The sequence below is a fragment of the Argiope bruennichi genome, chromosome X2, assembly GCF_947563725.1.
Source record: "Argiope bruennichi chromosome X2, qqArgBrue1.1, whole genome shotgun sequence".
NCBI lineage: Eukaryota > Metazoa > Arthropoda > Arachnida > Araneae > Araneidae > Argiope > Argiope bruennichi.
The window spans coordinates 12,598,086-12,618,443 of NC_079163.1; the positions used below are offsets into that span (position 1 = coordinate 12,598,086).

General features: G+C 30.9%; 1 protein-coding gene across 2 annotated transcripts in view; it reads left to right on the forward strand.

The window, feature by feature from the left end:
- LOC129960084 (transcription initiation factor TFIID subunit 1-like) overlaps nucleotides 1-20,358 on the forward strand; it is a 110,742-nt gene that overhangs the window by 50,212 nt on the left and 40,172 nt on the right. For both annotated transcript variants that reach the window (XM_056073178.1, XM_056073177.1), the window contains exons 16-20: nucleotides 52-242; nucleotides 1,336-1,450; nucleotides 11,122-11,263; nucleotides 18,706-18,836; nucleotides 20,239-20,319. In XM_056073178.1, the coding sequence (XP_055929153.1) occupies nucleotides 52-242; nucleotides 1,336-1,450; nucleotides 11,122-11,263; nucleotides 18,706-18,836; nucleotides 20,239-20,319 (660 nt within the window). The remainder of the gene's footprint in view (nucleotides 1-51; nucleotides 243-1,335; nucleotides 1,451-11,121; nucleotides 11,264-18,705; nucleotides 18,837-20,238; nucleotides 20,320-20,358) is intronic.

Genomic DNA, 20,358 nt, shown 5'->3' on the forward strand with positions numbered 1-20,358 from the left:
TTATTTGACTATGTATCATTTAAATTTTGTTACAAATTCTTGATATTATAGAAACCAGGAAAGGATACTGGAGCCCCTGAATATAAATATGGGGAAACTGCTTATTCTCATACGTCCCCATTTCTTGGATCTTTGGCCCCAGGTCAGAGCCTTCAGGCATTTGAAAATAATCTTTTTCGATCACCCATATACCAGCATGAGTTGCCGGATACTGATTTTATTATTATTCGGACTAGACAGCAGTAAGTACTTTAGTAAGATAGATAAACGAAAATATATGGTGTATGTTTATTTCTGTGCTTTATTTCGGTTGCTTGTATCTTGTTTTTGTTGTTTGTTTGTTCGTTTCGTTTATATGTTTTGTGTTATTTTTAATCATTTATGTTTCTTTTGTTTTGTAGTTATTTATAAGTGACTTGGAGAGGCGCTAAGATTTTAATTTTGTATCTTTTTTCTTTGGAGTTTTGGTTGTATATTCGTCTCGTTTCTTTATTTGTATATATTGATATTTTGTATACATTTATAAAAATATAAATTTTATGAATTTTAAAATGTAATGACTGCAGTGTGTATTTAGATTTAAGATAATTGTTTAATAAAATAAAATATAATTAATTATTTATTTATGATGTATTAGAACATTAGGTATTCATTTAAATGGGTGTCATAATCCATTTCCTATTATATTATAATTTCTAATCTTATATTCATGTAAAACTACTTATTTCCTTCAAGCCTATCAAAGTAATTAAATGCATTTATTTGCGAGAAAGTAAATCGTTAGTTAATAAATGTAGTAAAGTTTCAAGAATTTTATTACCTTAGTCATTTTTTCGCGATATATATACTTAAATAAACAAGCATTTGTATTTTCATGAAATTACTAAAATAAAAAAATAGACTAAAATAACTCATTAGCATATTGATTAAGTTAAAAATGTTTTGCAGCATGAAACTATATTGACCAGTTATTCAAAATGGTACCTCATAATGTACCCTGTCTTGCTTCGCAAAATGCCTAAATCTGCCTCTGATCACAAGCACAGTTAATAGATTTGACAAGACTGAGTTTATTTTATTAAATAATCAAGTTTTTGTACTACATTTTAATGATGAATAGTTATTGATCCATCAGTCACCAGCAGTATTCAGAGAAAATCTTGTTATTAAATGCAAATGTTGTAATATGCATTCATATAACAACAATAGTTGTTATATGAACCTGTTATAAATGATGGAAATGAAATGTTTCGTTTTAGAAATGTTCTCAATTAGCACATTTTTCTGAATATTATATATACTGACAATAATGTTTGCATTATGAATCTTTGTTAGTTATTACATCAGAGAAGTTGAAACTATTTTTACTGTTGGACAACAACTGCCATTATTTGAAGTTCCTGGACCAAATTCAAAGAAAGCAAATAATTTCATTCGTGATTTCTTACAAGTAAGTATTATTTTCTCTAATGCTGGCGAGTTATTTTTTAAAAAATATTTTTTAATCTGGCTGTTTTATCATTTATTTCTATCTTCGGTAATGTTTTCATTCCTATCCAATTTACTTTAAGAAATTACTACTTAAATATAAAATAAATATAATAATGAGGCGCGGAATTAATTTCAAACGATGCAGGTATAATATTCTTGATTCGGGTTATACGTTTACATATATGAATTAAGATTTGCGATTTGTATTAATCAGATTTCTGTGTGTATTGCATATCTATTATTCAACATGATGCTTTGATTTTTTAAATATCTTTGTTTTATTTTTTAAACTGTAATTAAGTGGATACATTACAAATCTGAATAATTAGCCATATCAGTAAAATTTTCGATCGCATGTTATATTATATTTGAATTACTTTATAGTACTATGTCTTTCGTTCGTCTTTCTCCGTAAAAGTACCATATCCAAAGGTTTGGATTTAGTGATTTTTATTGAGTTGTCCAGTTTTGAAATATGGTCAATTTAAACCTTCGACTCGTAATGAAATAGTAAGAATTAATTTATGTGCTTGTAACTTTCAAGATGTGTTTATTAATAGTTAGATTATTGGTTTAAATCATTAAATAATTAATTGGAAGTTCTAGTCTGGTTCGGTAGTCCTTCAGCAGTTTTTTTTTTTTCTGTGAGTGAGTTTTACTTGCCAAAATGTAAACTGCTTCTATAACTTTTTGAGTCAGTAATATTTATTTAGGTGAATTTTTTACATCTTATATTTAATTTATGTGCATAAATATAAGTTAAATATTAGTAATATTACCATATAAAAATGGATTATTAATTAGATTTTATATTCATATTGTATCCTAATGCATTGCATTAGTTATTTACTTTGAATCAGCCTTTGTTGTTTTCCACATAATTCGTTTATCACATCATTGTAACAAATAATTATTGCAAAAACAAACTAATTTTTTATTCTTATTTTTAAAATATAGGGAAAACGTGAAAAGAAACATTTCTACTTGTGTTAACCGGAAATATTTCTATTTACTTAATCCTATTAAGTTAAAATGTAAAATTAGCTATTAATATTTAATTTTTCTATGAATAATTAGTAATGTATATATTTTTAATGCTGAATTTAAACCCGACAGGTTCGCTGTTGTGGGTGTTCGGTGACACAGTTAACAGGCTTCAATTACAAATAACGACGCTTATTAGCACGAAGACAGGAATACACTGGTGACAAAACACAGTCGAGACGTACACAAGCAATACACAGCAGCACACAAAGCGGCCAGATAAAACTCCGCAGGAGGAGGGAATCTAAGATATTAACTAGGGTCTCTCCAAACGCCTGCTATTCTCCACTGTCTCCTCGCTTTAGTTGCATTCAACTGCTGACTCACTATTATACAACTGGCTACTCAACACACGACTCGATGCTGCTTCACTTTTTATCTCTAAGACTGGGTGCACGGCTCAATTCTCAGTCCACTAATTGCTTGAGTTGGACTGATCTAAATAATTCGTCGTTGACTCCTTATACGACTATTTAATATACAACTGACCTCGGTTTCGTGCTCTGGGAACCGGCGAAGAGTAAGCGAAACTACAAGGGGTTGGTGGCAAGTCTTTGCAAGTTGGTAAGCAAAAAATGCAATTCATGTAATCAAACATGTTCCAACAAAAATATGGGTGTAATAACTAATTATTCTGAACTTAAATATTAATGCAATAATATCTTCAACGTCACTTTTTTAATAAAACCTCATTTAGTGAAACTGCATTTGAACTAGAAGAGCTTGCATTCAAAACCACTTTAAGGGGAATTCTTGTTGTTGCTGTTGCTGGCTTGAAGGTTGCCCATCTATGACAAGGCATTATAGAGGTTTCAAAGGCATTAGAAAAAAGCTACGCCAAATATAATGATTGCGTATTGAGATATTCATTGTGAGTATTTGTTTGCAAAATTCTGATTGGACATCTGTACATGCCGCTTTATTATTTTATTAGAAAGTCAATATGTTTAGAGGCAATTCATTGCATGAGAGATTATTTGATCAATTTTGTAAATAGATGGTGAAGATTGTAATCTTTTGTTGTTGTACTTAGAAGTATGTTGGCCTTCAAAAGATATTTCTCTAAATTGTTTTTTTAAAATCTATTTGATACTATAATGGACTCGTCACACCCAAAAATGATATAAAGATAATCTCGTTACATCCATAAATGACATCACTTAGTTGACTTTGAATTGAAAATTTTTAACTTTTGCACTTTCTTTGAAAATTTTTAATTGAATTTGAAATATTTAACAAAAGCAGTTTGCAAATTTCTGGGTAATGAATTTATGATATTTTAATTATGTTTATACTAAGTTTGCATTTGTAAAAGGATCTAAAAACAAATACTGCAGAATTCTCAGATTTAAAGAACTCGCAACGAACGAAACAATCAAATTAAAACTGAGAAATGGATGCCATCAATTTCGACTTCAAAAATCAGTATTATCTCCCTATTCTAGATTGAGGCAGGGGTATAAACCTTTGTAATTGTTCTTCATTCATTCTTCCTTCATTTATTTCACTAAGAATGTATTGAATTCAATAGCTTTTTATTATCTTATAAAGGTATAGTCTGCACTTCACTGAACTTAGCATTAGGCGATTGGAAACGAATTAAACGTTAACGAAATTGGAATCCTACATCTACAAATTGTTAACCATCTGAATCATCTCATTATTTTTTTATTTCTTATTTGTTTATTTTTAATGAGTAATTATTACATTAGTTAGTAATTCTTTATAGATCGATTGTATAAAATAAGTATTTATAATATACAACAATATTAAGGAAAAGAATAATTTTGGATTCTTTTTCCTTGTAAGAGAAAAATGGTTCAGAAAGTGTTAGAAACTTCTGGCTAAACGATTTTATAAGAGTTGTATATATGGGCCTAAATCATTAATTCTATTAGCAATAAATATTCAGTACAAAACGTTTCGTTTATGTATCAAAATTTAATCTAAATAGTTATGCTTTTTTTTGTGTATTTTTTAATATTTTTTATTCATTTCTTGGTGGTTTGTAGCAGGTTCTGCTTTCATAGTATCAAAAATTGAGTTCATTAACTAAACTGAAGTTTGTTAGCTTTACGAAATTAATACAATTATTAAGGGCGTTACTACTATGTAGAATTAATTACTATTGAAATACACCAAATTTAAAGAATACAACATCTTAATTCCACGAGGTTTATTCAGCAAATTGTTGACTCCAAGAACTTGCATGTTACACAAAGCAACGTCAGAATCAATCTGCACGTCACCACCTTTTTCACAACAAAACAGGTTATTTTATAGTTAATAGCTAAAAATATTACTACACTAAATTCACAGAAAATGTTTAAAAATTACAAAAATGCTTTATAAACTAATAATATTGCTGTAAAAAATTAATTATTATTGGAATAAAAATTATATAGAACTTAAAATTCTTTAATCATTGCTTTAATATTACTAAAAATCCTGCATCATTGCATATTAAAGTCGTTTGACTAGCGCAACCATCTAGTGGCAGGAAAACTAGTATGCGGTTACATTACTCTCTTGCCAGTTACAAAGTTACGATGCATAGAAAATACGTGGAAAGGCATATTCTGATAATTACTTAATTAAATTCAACTTACTGTATGAAACCTAAGGAGAAAACAAACAAAGATAATAATAAGTAACTTTACATAATGCGTGCAATGATTCTTAAATATATATTCAATATTGCACCCAATATTTCTGAGTAATAAATACATAAACAAATAATTATCACACAATTTAATATGACACTTTCAACACTCTTGCTTGTTACATTATCTCAAATTAGTATTATTTACAATGGCATAAAAAGAATCTCCTTGCTCTTTTACAACAGAGAATTGCCATAGAAAACACTTAAGCAATCATTGAATCATGCGAGCTAAAGTATCAGAACTTAATATTATTTTCAAGGCAAGCATAATTGAGCTAGAACCATCAAGGGATTGGGAACTGTTATTCGAAGAATATTCAACATTTTTACACAAAACCACCAGTTCAACTCTGAATAATAAATATGATATGCATTTACAAGTAATTTAGTTTTTCAATTTGCACAACACAATCATAAAATAGGTTATGTAACACAATGATTAAATAACATAATGTCATACCAGTTAAATGTAATATGTCATGTAAGCACACACAATTTAATTATAAAGCATACAAGATACTCAAATTCAACAAGGTATTCATAACTATCATTTGCATTTAAGATATACACAACTTTTAAATCTATGTAGGGTGTACACAATGCTTAAATTTTGAATATATCTTGCCATTAAAATTTTTATATTCATTATAGTAAAAAAACTATATACAACGAATATTACACAAGCAATTCAATAAAATACAGCTTAAATACTCTTTTCTTGTTTGCATTCTTGTAAAACAGCATTAAATTCAATGTTATAAATAACAGCATGAAATTATATTTTCTAATATTGTATTATACTTGCGAAATTTACAAGAAACAATATAATGTGGTGAAATTTTTCGTGTATCTATATATTCAAAGTATAATTTAAACTTAATAAATTTTGATACAACAATATAATTAATTAGCAAGCATATGTACACAACATTTTAATCCTTAAACCTTATTGGCTGCTTTATCTTTCAACCTCAACTGGAAGTGTTTTGATTATCAGATGAGAGGTGGGGATCCTCTTGCTCTAAATCCTCATCTGATTGTTTAGCAGGAGTTGCTAATTTGTCAGGTATTGGGTTTGTCACTAATATATAAGCTGGTTTAAGCCTATCCATTGATATGTTTACATTCTTGCCCTTCACTTGCACTGTGAACTATTTCTCACTTCTTTCCAACACTGCATAGAGTCTTTCATTTGGTGGATAGAGTGCTTTCTTAACCCTGTCAACTCGCACAAACACATGGGAGCAAGATCTTAAATCTTTATGCACAAAAATCTTTCGGCGTCTTGTAGTTTCAGATGTAGTTGGTTTCAGCTCTTCCATCAATGTTTGCAATCTGTTGACAAAGGTTTCAGGATCAATTTTAGTTGTGGATGGATCAAAAAATTCATTTGGCAATTTGATATTTGAGCCATACAGCATTTGAGATATGGAATGATTGCTGTCAGGTCTTAGAGCAGCTCCTAATCCAAGAAGTACAGTAGGTAGTGATTCAGTCCATTTTATTTGGTTATGTGCTTTTATTTATGTTATGTGCTTACTCTTCAAAGTTCTATGCAAACGTTCCACTTTTCCATTGCATTGTGGGTGATATGGAGTTGTATGTGCTACTGTAACATCATAAATTACAGCCAAACTTCTGAATAGTTGGGATTCAAACTGTCTTCTTTGATGTGTAATTATTTTTACCAGTACTCCAAATCTGCAAATCAAGTGCTCATAAAAGGCCTTGGCCCCTATCTCGGCCGTGATTTCTGGCAAAGGAACTACTTCCATCCAGCAAGAAAACCGGTCAATGAAGGTAATACAATATATTATGTCCTGTGATGGTGGTAGTGGGCCAATTAAATCAATATGTATCACACTAAATCTTGCATCTGGCTCTTGATAATCTCCAAATTCAGATTTAGTGTGCCTATTGACCTTGCATTTTTGGCATCCAATGCACGCCTTTGCCCATTCTCCTACTTGCTTCTTTATATCTGACCAAATGAATTTTTCAGTCATCTGTTTGATGGTGCTTTTTGTTCCAGGATGAGAGAAACCATGAATTTGTTTAAATATTTGCATTCGAAAATTTTCTGGGATGTATGGTCTAATATTAGATGTAGAGGTATCACACCATTGTGTTTTTCCTGGTTGTAACATTGATGGTTTAAATTGTAAGCAGGAACTATTTTGCATTAATCGTTGCAATTTTTTATCATCCACTTGTTTTTGTGCTATAGCATCATAGTCGATAGTCGAGACAGATTCAATTCTTGACAATGCATCAGCAACTACATTATCTTTACCTTGAATATGTTGGATGTTAGTTGAAAATTCGGAAATATATTGTAGTTGTCTTAGCTGTCTGGGAGATGCTTTATCAATTTTTTTGTCGAAATGTAAAAGTGAGAGGCTTGTGGTCTGTATAGATGATGAAATCGTTGCCTTCTAATAGATGTTTAAAGTGCTTTACAGAAAGGTATATTCCCAATAATTCTCTGTCATAAGTACTATACGCCTTCTGTGTATCATTTAGTTTTTTAGAGTAGAATGCTATTGGCCTCCAACTCTCATTTTCATACTGCTGTAGCACTGATCCAATTGCAAAGTCTGACGCATCCGTGCATAGGGATAGTGGCAATCCTAATCTCGGAAAAGATAATAAAGCAGCTTCCATTAGATCCGATTTACATTTCTCAAAGGGGGCTATTGCTTCTACCGTCCATGGCACTTTTCTTTGCTCCTTTCAGCATGTCATGTAGAGGAGCTTTGTTTTTGCAGCATCCTTCAGATACTTTTCTTTGCTCCTTTCAGCATGTCATGTAGAGGAGCTTTGTTTTTGCAGCATCCTTCAGATACCTTCGATAAAAATTTATCATGCTGAGGAATGTACGCAGTTTATGAATTGTTGTTGGCAACTTGTAATTTCTTATAGCTTCCACTTTTTCTAGTAGGAGCACATGAACCTTTATCAGTAATGAGATATCCCAAATTTTCAACTTGGTCTGCTCCCAGTACTGATTTAGCCACATTTATTCGTAGGCCATACAGCTACGAATGAATATGGCTATCCATCTTGGTATTTGATAGAGAGCCATACAGCTATCTATCAAATACCAATGATAGATGCTTTTTATGCTCTTCCGATGACGACGCTATAAGCACATCATCCAGATAGGGGATAACAAAGTCTAATCCACGCAAGACTTATGTTATGAAACGCTGGAAGATGGATGATGCCTTTCTCTGTCCAAAGCTCATGACATTGAACTCGTACAGTCCGAAAGGCGTAGTTGTAGTTTTTTCCTTATCTTCATCTGCAATTGGAATTTGATATTAAGCCCTCATTAGGTCAATTTTTGAGAAAATATTTTTATCTTTCAATATAAAATGGAAATCTTCAATTCTTGGAATTGGGTATCTATCTGGAACAGTTTGGGAATTTAATCTTCTGTAGCCTCCTCATGGTCTTAATGTATTATCCTTCTTATTGATCAGATGTAAAGGACTAGCCCATTGAGATTTAGATGGTTGTATTATGTCATTCTCCAACATGAACTGAAATTCCTGCTTGGCTAAATGAAGTTTATCAGGAGCTAATTGTCTAGCCCTGGAATAAACTGGTTGACTTCTGGTTATGATATGATGTTTAACACTATTTTAATGGTTGTGTTCTCTAAATGAGGCTTTGTTAGATCAGGATACAAATTTAATATTTTAATGTCTTATTAATGGTGCTCAAATCAAAATTTTCTTAATGGCAGTAACTTCCCCTTTTATTGAGAGGTTTGTTACTCCATCGATTAATTTTTTTGTTATATAAAATAATTAAGAGTTGGAATTTGTTTAAAAAATCCACTCCTATTATGCTTTTAGTTACTTCTGCAATCACAAATGGCCATTGACATGGTCGCCTTAAGTCTAAATCCAGGGTTAACATCTTAATGCTATATGTTGGTATCTCAGTTCCATTGGCTGCATACAATTTATAATCAGAAATTTTACTCACTCTTTTTAGAGGGAATAATGGACAGATTAGCCCTACTATCCACTAGGAACTGGCAGCCAGTTTTTTTTTTTTTTTTTTTTTTTTTTTTTTTTGTCCCTGACGAATAGACGGGATTTGTGGCGAAGTAAAATTTCGGCAGCAGGACTCGCTACGGCTTCTACTGCTGGGATTGGTTTCCCGCCTCGTTCCAGCTACACGGTTGTACACATTTTTCTGGTTGGCACTTTTTCCCAAACTTGAAATGGAAGCAGCAGAACTGGCCCTATGAGTCATAACTCATATGATCCTTATGATACTATTCCTGCTCCGATTTTTTTCGGAACGGTTTAGGGGACCGCGATCGCCGTTTAATTTTCATGCTGGCAATCGGTTTTCTAGCGAAGTTATTTTTTCCAAGAGTTTCTCTATATCTGTCGAATCCTTCTATACTTCAGTTAACTGTTCTCTTTTGGGTGATATCACAACAATCTTGTGAGCCATCGTCGTGACCTTGTCCAGGGATTCGTCACTCACAATCACAATACTTTTCACAACTTCGGGCATTTTTTCTAACCACAAAGTTCGAAGGATTCTTTGTTATGTCCGGTTCTCCTAGGGACTTCATTTTCCGTAGAAGTTGGCTGGACGTCAAATCGTCCAATTCCAAGCCAGTGATTAGGCGTTAAGTTCGTTTAGTTTCACTCTCTTTGAAAGTGTTCAGGAGTCTTTCTTTCTCTGTAGAGTATTTTTGATCAGCATTACTGGAAATAATATCCGAGATACTTTCTAGGAATTGTGGCTCCAACTGCGCTATTAGGAAGTTGAATTTAGTGTCTTCTGAAGTTATTTTACAAATTTGAAATTGTTCTTCCACCTGGTATAACCAAATTTCAGGTTTATCAGTCGAAAACGGAGGTATTTTTATGCTAACGGCATTCGCTTCCAATGGCTACGGAGTAGCAGGCATTGCGAAATGGTGTTCAGTCCAAGAAAACAAATAAGTTGACTAAAGTCCAAGGTCACCAATTTTTAAGGGCGTTCTGCTATGCAGAATTAGTTGCTATGGAAATACATCAAATTTAAAGAATAGAACATGTTAATTCCGCGTGGTTTATTCGGCAAATTGGTGACTCCAAAAATTTGCATGCTACACAAAGCAACGCCAGAATCAATCTGCGCGTCACCACGTTTTTCACAACAAAGCAGGTTATTTTTACAGTTAACAGCCAAAAATGTTTACTACAATGAGTTCACAGAAAATATTTAAAATTTACAAAAATTCTTTATAAACTTATAATATTGCTGCAAAAAATTATTATTTGAATAAAAATTATATAGAATTTACAATTCTTTAATCATTACTTTAATATTACTAGAAATGCTGTATCATTGCATATTAAAGCCGTTTGGCTATTGCAGCCATCTAGTGCCTTATACAATATGCCAACTATGCTGTTACACAATTATTTTGATGGTAAATCAGATGGTTTTCGAAGACTTCTACTTTGCAGCATACGAGGCGTATTAAAATTGAAATGTTGCATATATATAATTAATATAATAAATAATATATTGTTGGGATTTATTGCAATTTAATTTTATCCCTCCCTGGTTTAAAGTTTCAGATGTGGGAACACAAAAATTGCTGTTTAAAAAAATCGAGATGCTCTGCTTGAATATTTGTTTGGGGCGCCATTGGATGTAGGTATGCCTCTGATATAGTAATATTGTAAGTTATATACCTTCCGTTCGAGATTTGTTAAACGGGCAATATTTAGTTCAAATAATCTGAAAAAGAATGCATTTCTTATGTATATCTTTAGATCTTGGAACCTCCTTTCTCTTTCTTTGATTGTTCACTTTGTGTTGTTTTAATTTACGACACGAATAATTTTTTCCTGCTTCTAATTCTGAATTCAAATAAAAAAAAAATTACTCTTTTACAGGTGTTTATTTATAGACTATTTTGGAACAGCAAAGATAATCCACGTCGAATAAAAATGGAGGATATCAAGAAGGCCTTTCCTTCACATTCAGAAAGTAGCATTCGGAAACGTTTAAAGCTTTGTGCAGATTTCAAGCGAACAGGTATTGTCTTTACATTTCTGTAAACCTTATTTTTTATTGTTACGAAAATTCTTATCATTTGAATTTACTTTATTATTTCTTTGTGCATATTTTTATATGATTTTGCTTTTAATTTTATATATCAATTATCACCTCATGGTCTGTTGTATCTTGGTCATTCTTTTTATTTTAATCTAATTATTATCTATAGCTACTAATGCATTTGATCAGCAGAGTCCATAATGATCATAATTAAAGTATATGTGCATAGAGCTCAATTACAAGAAACGTATTGGAGTGAACTCAGCTGTAATTTTATACATATCTTGCTAGGTAATTGAAAATTGTTTGGAAACTGCTAAAATTAGCATTTCTATAAATGTTTCCTATAAAGCAATCTTCGACAGAGCTGTTACACTTGATCGACCTGGATCAAGTCTCGAAAATGGATTTTCGGATTGAAACTGATCCTCGAGATTTTGGACCACACTGCAAAACATATTAAAAGCCTTCTAACAGCTACAACTTTTGTCAAATTTATTTAAATCCACCTGAACACTAGGCTTTTTAAGGAATCGGATAAATGATTTCTCTGATATATTTATCCAATACATTAGTTAATAAGATTGACGATCAGCAGGCATTCATAGAAATTGTTCAAAAATTATGAAAGCAAGATGTTAATAGTTTTCATGATTTCTGTGAAAATACCGACTAAAAAACACGTAGTAGATGCATTTTTTAAAATTCATTTTAATCAATGTTACCTTATTACTATACATCCTTAAAACTAATCCTCTCCAAAAATGGAACAGGCATCTATCTCCTGTAATAATGCAATTACATATATACTTTTAGTTGTAAAGTTTCATTTACTATGGTAGGCAATTGTATGAAAACACTTTGGCTTCTGAAGAGAATGGAAATAAATAATTAATAAAAATAAGTTTTTTCCTTTCCCATAGTGGAAAAGTGTCAAAAGTAAAATGTTTTTCTTGCATTTGTCTATGCAAAGTGCAATCTGTCAGTAATGAAAGTTTTTTTCTTATTGGTTCTAAAATTTGTACTGAATAGATAAACAGAACAGAATCTGAGTTAATAAACACCTGTTAAAATATTTATCCCATTGGACCTTTTACACTGCTACTTTTCAGTTACAATGGTTCCTTTCCCATTTAAACTTTTCGAGTTCTTACCGAAATTTATTGGTGCATTCTCTTAACAGCCTCAGAATTCTGTTCTTTGTATTCTTATCCGTGTCATTTTTTGAAGTTTTCATGTGTGTGTGTAATAAACTAGGTATAGAAACAAATATTTGTGACTGGGAAAAAAAAGTTTCTTTCCTTACTTTAATTTGGATTTAAACGATGAATTTGTTTTTTTTAGCATCGTTAAACCGCCAATCCTAAAATGTTCATCATTCAGAGTTTTATATTCAATTCATTTACAATATTGCATGTTTATAACTTCGTAGAAGATGTAGCCATTTGTAAAACATCTGGAATGCATCCCTTCCCGGATCCTAAAAGTTTGGATCATCTGATGACACATTCAGTATCTTCACATCTGCTTTCTATTATTCCCTTTCGATTATTAAAATTTAGAGTGTTTGCTTATGTATTTAATAAATTATTAGCTACTTTCTGTAATTTCTATGATAAATACGGTTTCATAGAATTAAATCAGATAATTTTTCTTTGTTAAAATCCAAAACTGTTAATGATCTTGCATAGTAGTAATTTAAATTATTTATCACTATTTATAATTGTAGTTATTTATGGTTTAAAAGTTAAATTCAAATTCACGTACCATGTGAATCAACACTTATTTTTGCATAAAAAATGAATAACATAAATAATGAATATTATGTTAATCAAAACTATTTGTAAAGTGTTAATTTAATTAAAAATAATTTTGAAAAGGATTTTTTAAAAAAATCCTCCAGTGTCGAAATTCGCCATTCTGTTACTAAACGAGTATATCGCCGACCGCACCATTTAGAATGTGAACAACGTTGGCAACTTTCTTGCATGTAAATTATGCTGAAAGTTTGAAGGCTATTTTCTCGGAGTTTTAATAAAATATTAATTAAAATTATTTAATTTGGGACTCTTGCAATAGTAAAACCAATCCGATCGGAAAAGAAGTACAAATTGTTGCTGAATCACTGCTGAGAATCTTAGTTTTTGAAATTATCTAAACGAACAAAAGGAGAGGGCTCTTATTCTTTTATAAATAGTTTTGATTTTTTCACAATCTTTCAAATTATCTTTATTAGTATAATATAATATATTGGTGCATTTTTCTCCTGTTACTCTCGTCAGAATATCCGCTTTATATTTTGTCGGCTTTCAACGAAAAAAAAAAAAATAGATTCAAAGTTTTATTCTTCGTAAGAGCAGTAATGGGTTTATGTACATTTTTGTGGCTTTAGGCAATACACATTATGAGGTCATGCTTTTAATAATGGGATTTAATATAACATTTTAACTCGTTTTCAACATATTAATGAATTAGATTATATTAATATTTCTGTTAACTTGGCGAATATATATTTGTCTTTATTTATGTGCTATGATTTCAGAATGCATAACATCCATGTTTGTACGCATTATTGAAGTAGATGTTCGTCTTTATAAATGTTTTAATAACTGAATGAACGTTATAAAAACAGATAAGAATCAATTTTATTAATAATAAATAAAAACGTCCACTTGATTTAACCCTCTCGATTCCAGCGGGGCGGTTTGGGGCGGTTTGAGAATTTACCCTATAACATCCACGTGGGGCGGTTTGGGGCGGCTGTAAGCCGTTTTAGGGGTGATGGGTATTAAAAGAGGCTACTCTACAGAACACTCCAGGAGGTCCTCGTTATCTTTGACAATCGCGGCTTTTTCACAGTAGTTTCCCCTGTGCCTTAGGGCGGTAGGGGTTGAGGAGGAATTCACTAAATGGGTTGTTGGCGTACATTTTGTATTTTGAAAGGGTTTTAGTTTCTGTTTTCACGTGTTGTTAGCTCAAAATTGGAAAGATTTTATGGCCATTTATAAAAGAAATTTTCCACTGAAGTTCTCTGGTAACGATGAATGATATATAAGGATACCGACACGTTGTTTATTTTTCGGACAAGCATCAGAAGCCCTTTTCAGTAGTAAGACTATTGTAATGATATAAAGACAAACCATTGCATTGTCAATGCGGCCTATTCACATCGCAGTTTTCTTACAAAATGGGTAGCGACAGTTGTTACTATGGAAGGAAGTCGTTTTACACTCCAAGCATCTTATTCTTTCATCAAAGGACTGTCGGAAATTCTGAGGCCGTGTACAAACTACCACTTTTAAAATAGAATTAAAAGACAAAAAAAAAAAAAAAAAAAAGATTGGATGTATCGCTCTCTTCAAAGAATGAGATAAGTTATATAAATACTGAGTTCCTCTTTAGAATGCCATTCTAAAAAATTTTCTTCAGTTGTGAATTTCTGATTCTTTATTTTATGTACTGTGAATCGGGTGTTTGGATTATCAGAGTAATTTTTCTATTGAAACGCTTATTATTTCTTCATTATGAGTAAAAGAAATCGTGTACACACTGAAGAAGAAATTAAAGCAATTTTACTTGATTCTGACGAAAGTGACAGTGATCTATCAACGAAGATGATGGTTGGCCAAAAAATGATACTTTAGATGATCTCTCGTTTATTCTAAGCAAAGAAGCAGGAGATGAAACTAACGAGGGTCAGATGAACGAGAGAGATAGAGATGAGGAGTCAAAAATGCTATATAATGTACATATTATCAAAAATTTGCAAATGATTCCCTCGTGTGGAAATTTGTGGAAATTTAATATGAAGCTTTCGTTCAAAAATTTATCTTGTCTTAACAATACTATAGAAAACTTCACATAACATTTTAAAATCAGAAATTCAGCTTGAAAAATTCAACATGACAGTTCATACTAAAAATGTAATATTTATGATTAATGTAATTTTAAATGTGTTAAATCTTCATATTTAGTTTATGAAGAATGTAATGTTTTAGTAAAATGTTCAGGCCGAAAACTGAAGGAATGTATTTTCGAAATATATTTCGCTGAGTAATTTTCCCCCCGAATTTTATTTCATTATTAAATGAAGTTTTAAAAATATGTTATCTCATCTATCGAAACAATTCGATAGATGAGATATATAACGTTTGACGTAATATATTCCCTTGGTTAGAAAAAAAATTTAATAGTTATATTTTAAAAGATTAGTAAAAATGAGTGGCAAAATAAAGATATTTTTGAAATTTATATTTACCCTACATTCTTTTTCGATTATTTAATGTAAAAGCAAGAATGCGTAAGGTTTTGGAAAAAAAAATGTGAAAACTTCTTTAAAAATTTAATTAAAGTTCTAAAACTTTTCTCTTAGTATCACTATCGAAAATGCAAAGTAATATTTTATATTTAAAAATTCAATAAAGATAATCGTTTATACTAAAAAAAAATGCTAAAGACAATAAAAAAAAATCTTAGCTGAGTGTTGAAAGAACATATTATTTTCGAAACATCTTTCAAAAAGAGCAATAACATTTTTTTTTTTATCCAACGATTGTTTTTATTTCGGTATTAAATGAAGATTTAAAACATTATCTTGTTTATCACTGGAAAGCATTGACATCTATACTATGTAAAAAAATGTACTAATTGCATTGATATATGTATAATGTATGTTTTGCATTACTATGTAAAAATTTTTTACATGGTAATATATGACATATTACTTAATTTTGGAAATAAAAAAAGTGTAAAAGCCTATTGAGAATTAAATGGAACATAAAGATGTTTTTGAAATTCCTAGTAAAGCCAGTTTTTATTTAAATAGTTTGGAAGCCTAACATGAAACTTACAAATAAAAAAAAAATTAATTATAGAATAAATTTCAAATTTTTTGTAAAAAAATATACCCCACAAAGATGATGAGCGAAACACTTCACACTAAAAAATATAAATACATTAGAATAAAACTCTTAAGCTGATGGAAAATGAATCTCGTTGTCGAAAACCGCAAGGCAATTATTCAAGGTAGAGCGTCGACAGTTTTATTACTTCAGAGTGCGGGGGGTAACTGCCCCTCAGCTAGGAAGAGTCCATGTCTTTCAGAGACACGTTGAGAAAGTCTGGATGTTAAAGGGAGTGCCACTTGAAAAGTGCTTGGATGTTAAAGAGTTAAGTCCACTAGCCTCCCTATCAGCGTAGCTACCCGGGGCAACAGCCTATCAGGTAATCGGCCACTATTCAGGAGTTTAAATAAACTCCTGATATTCTCAGCAATATTATGCCGATGGAAACGCAACCGATTGAATTCATTTGTATTTTTTGCTTTGTGTCGCTGTAGTGACGAAATTAAGTCAGAGGCGAATTCTTTGTCTTTCAGATTTCTTTGGAAATAAACAAAATATTAATTAGTTCTGTAACTTCACAAGTGTTATCTGCTTTTTCATCTTTCCTTTGTAGCACGGCCATCAGATCGGCCTCTGTAACATTTTAAAACATGTTACCGTTTATCTGTATCCTTATATAAATAAATAATAAGAGCTTATAAACTCACATTTACTAGGTTAATACTATACAATTATCTGATGCAGTTTTAATTTCTCATAATGGAACATGTCCTGAACCTTGATATAAGGAATTATACTTTTTTTGGTAGCATGAATTTATTTGTATAATGTTGATTTAAATAAGCATTATTTACATGCGCACAATTATGATTTAAGAAGAAAATCCATATTTCGGTGTTCTCTTTTGGAGTTCCTACCAAGACAGGCATTCACCGACGTTTTCTACTTGTTCCCTTGCAATTGTTCCTCTTTCCTTCATTTCGTTTGACTGTGAAGCTAGGACCAATGTAAATGTTAGTGGCATTACTGAAGGACTTTGTTCTCCCTGAAGTAGGGCCCGTCATTAAACTTAGACATTGGTCATGATTTGATAGTAAGGAATCTGTAGAATAATCAAGGAATATTAGTTATTACACTGAAATATTTTTTCCAGAACTGACAGTTCATTCACTAGCATGAAGATAGCTGAAAAATAAGTCAATGTCATTTTTTGCATCATTTGTATACTGTTGCATAGTGAAAGTAGCAGACGCCGGGGACGTCATATATTTTTTTTCGCCCTCAGTCGTTTATCAGTGGTTTAGTAAATGCAGATGGCACCAGGGACATAACACTATTTTTTCGCCCCTTCGTGATGTTTCATTTTAGAATATAATGATTAATGATTTGTTCCAAAGGCATCCCATAAGATTGGCATCAATATCGCCTTGGCTTCCGGTCATTACTCGCTGTTTGTATAATGCATCTTTCTTATTCCACCTGGTGGAAATAAGTCATATTTTTTATAATAGCTGTACCTTTCTGTAAATGCATTTCCTAGAGAGATAGTGGGAATTGGAAAAACGACATTTGAATTCTTCTGTAGTGGGCTAAAATTACAATTATATACAGCATAAATCATCTGTCTTCAAAACGTGCTCGTTACTGAAATACGGTCTTAAAAAATTTTAATATCACGTGCACAATTGTGAGCAAAGAATTTTATTTTCTTGTTTGATATCTGTTATTTCTCTGACAGAATGTTTCTTTTTCCTTCTTCATAAAGTGAAAGTTGCAATTGGCGACGAATCAGAGTGAACAAAAGCAAATTCCTTTCTTGTTACGATGTTTGGATGCTGTAGCACTAAACAAATAATTGCATGCGAAAGATTTTCTGTATTAAATAGATTACACATTTAAAATAAATGTCTTCATCTTAATTTGTCATAAGTACTTCTAAATTTAGAAATCAACACATCTCTGCTAATTTTGTAAATAGAAGCATGAAGCATTGTGCATTGATGAATGCAAGAAAAACATTGACAAGTTCGTATATAAAATAAATTTTTATTACTTTTTATTATGAAGATCTTTAGAAGGCAAATTGTTTTCAATTTGTTGCCTGCATTATTTAAGGAAATTTTGCAATTAAAAGTATGTATCTAATTGCGGTGTTTAAGGAAAATAAACTTTTTTCACTTTTTTGGGATACCTTCGTTTACTATATTTATTGCCTTAATTTATGCAGGCCGACGGTGTATTTGAGATTCTATTTGTATTGATTTCAAGTAAGATTTTTCGTTTTGAAAAGGTATTTACTTGCTAGAAAAAAATAATAAAATATTCCTCAGCTTATAAAATTAATATTTTTATTTTTAGAATGCGTATCTTAAATGAAGATCTGTGAAAGGAAACTGAAACCCAGACTTACATAATAAGCGAATATTTTTTAATTTTTGGTTTTTAAAAAGCTTAATTTTATTTGAAAAAGATATTTTTTCGTGTTGGCAATTTCTTCCGTATTATTTGCTGTTATTGTTTCAATGAACACATTTTTTGAATATGACATCTGACAACTATTTTGAATTTTGTTTTTAGGCATTGATTCGAACTGGTGGGTTCTGAAAAATGAATTTCGACTTCCTACTGAAGATGAAATCAGAGCTATGGTATCCCCAGAGCAGTGCTGCGCTTATTATGGAATGCTTGCTGCTGAAGAAAGATTGAAAGTGGGTGATCAAGATCAATTTAAAGCTTTATATGAATTCCATATCGGTAGTTTCTGTAAATATCCTATAGATGCAAATTACTGCTTTTGTGTGTGTACTTGTCATTATTTACTGTGAAATATGGAAATAGTTTTTAAATAGGAGTATATTTTCCTTTTTCGGTTTATTTAGATGTTGCTTGAAATTCAACTTTTGTGAATGAAATTTCTGAACGCTATTTGTAATTAATTCTGCATTTTGAAATAAGAATGTAATAAGATGTGTTAAATAGCCAACCTTTTCTTGTATGAATAGGCATATTCGAAACTAATGCAGGGTGGGCCCTTTAGTAGGCGAATTGTAGCTGAATTAGCTGTACTTATAATGTAGAACATGTTGTTTCAATATATATTGAGTAAAAAATAAACCGAAAATCGATATTAAAGGAAGTAATTATACTTTATGTAATTGATGAATCAGTAATTGCTAAAATTTATAAAATAAAAACTTCTTTGCAATGCCTGGTAATTGTGATTGTAAATTGCGATTACATTTGCAGTTCAGTTGCCTACCATTCTGATTTTCTAATGCTAGGATTTAGTGATACAATTTCAATGCCTGCAATTTCTTATTAATTTTCCATTATTATTAAGGGAAATGACTTACGACTGAATTATGCCATAATTTAAATTTTTTTTAATAATGTTTTTTTTGTTGAATATTTGAATTGCACTTTTATTTTCTGCAGTAACCTATGAAATTACCGATTTCGCTTTTGCCACATGCTACAAGTGTTAATTCAAGAACGTGTAGGAAAATAGTTTGATCCTGAATTTATAAAGAACGAACAAAATCCTTGTCCCAAACATTACACAATGCTTTGCTTGATATTCTTTTACTATTGTTGATTTCAAAGTTCAGTTTTTGAGTTAAAATAAAAGTAATTTTTATTTTCACTTAGAAATTATCATAGCTCAACTGTAATGGAAAATTCCATTTCTGTTAGATAAACGAAATAAAAAAAATTCTATCTGCTATTAGTTAAAGTGAAAGGATTAAATATGCAGATTGAGAAGTCATGAGCAACTTATATGAACTGTGTGATATTTTATGTTGGAGCAAGTGCTTTTTTCACCTTACGAGCACAAAGTGCGTTCTGCTTGAGAGAGTAGTTGGATATTGTATTCAAATTTTAGCATTTCACATGTAAGATATATTATTTTAGACTGTTGCATCGTTGAAGTGAATTGTTGCATGTGACCATTTCTTAACATAGAACAGATTTTTTTTTACACCGTAATGGGTGCTTTTCAGATAGTTAATTCATTATAGTTTATTTTCTCCGCCATGAAAAAATGATATGTTAAAAGTATCTTTGGAGTTATATATTCATAATAGTAACATTTCATTCATGTTTTTTTAGGAAGCTGGCTATGGTAAGAAATCATTATTTGCACCAGAAGATGAAAATGATGAAGAAATGGAGATGAAAATGGATGATGAAGTGGGTGATTGTTAAATCATTGTAATTATTATAATTTTT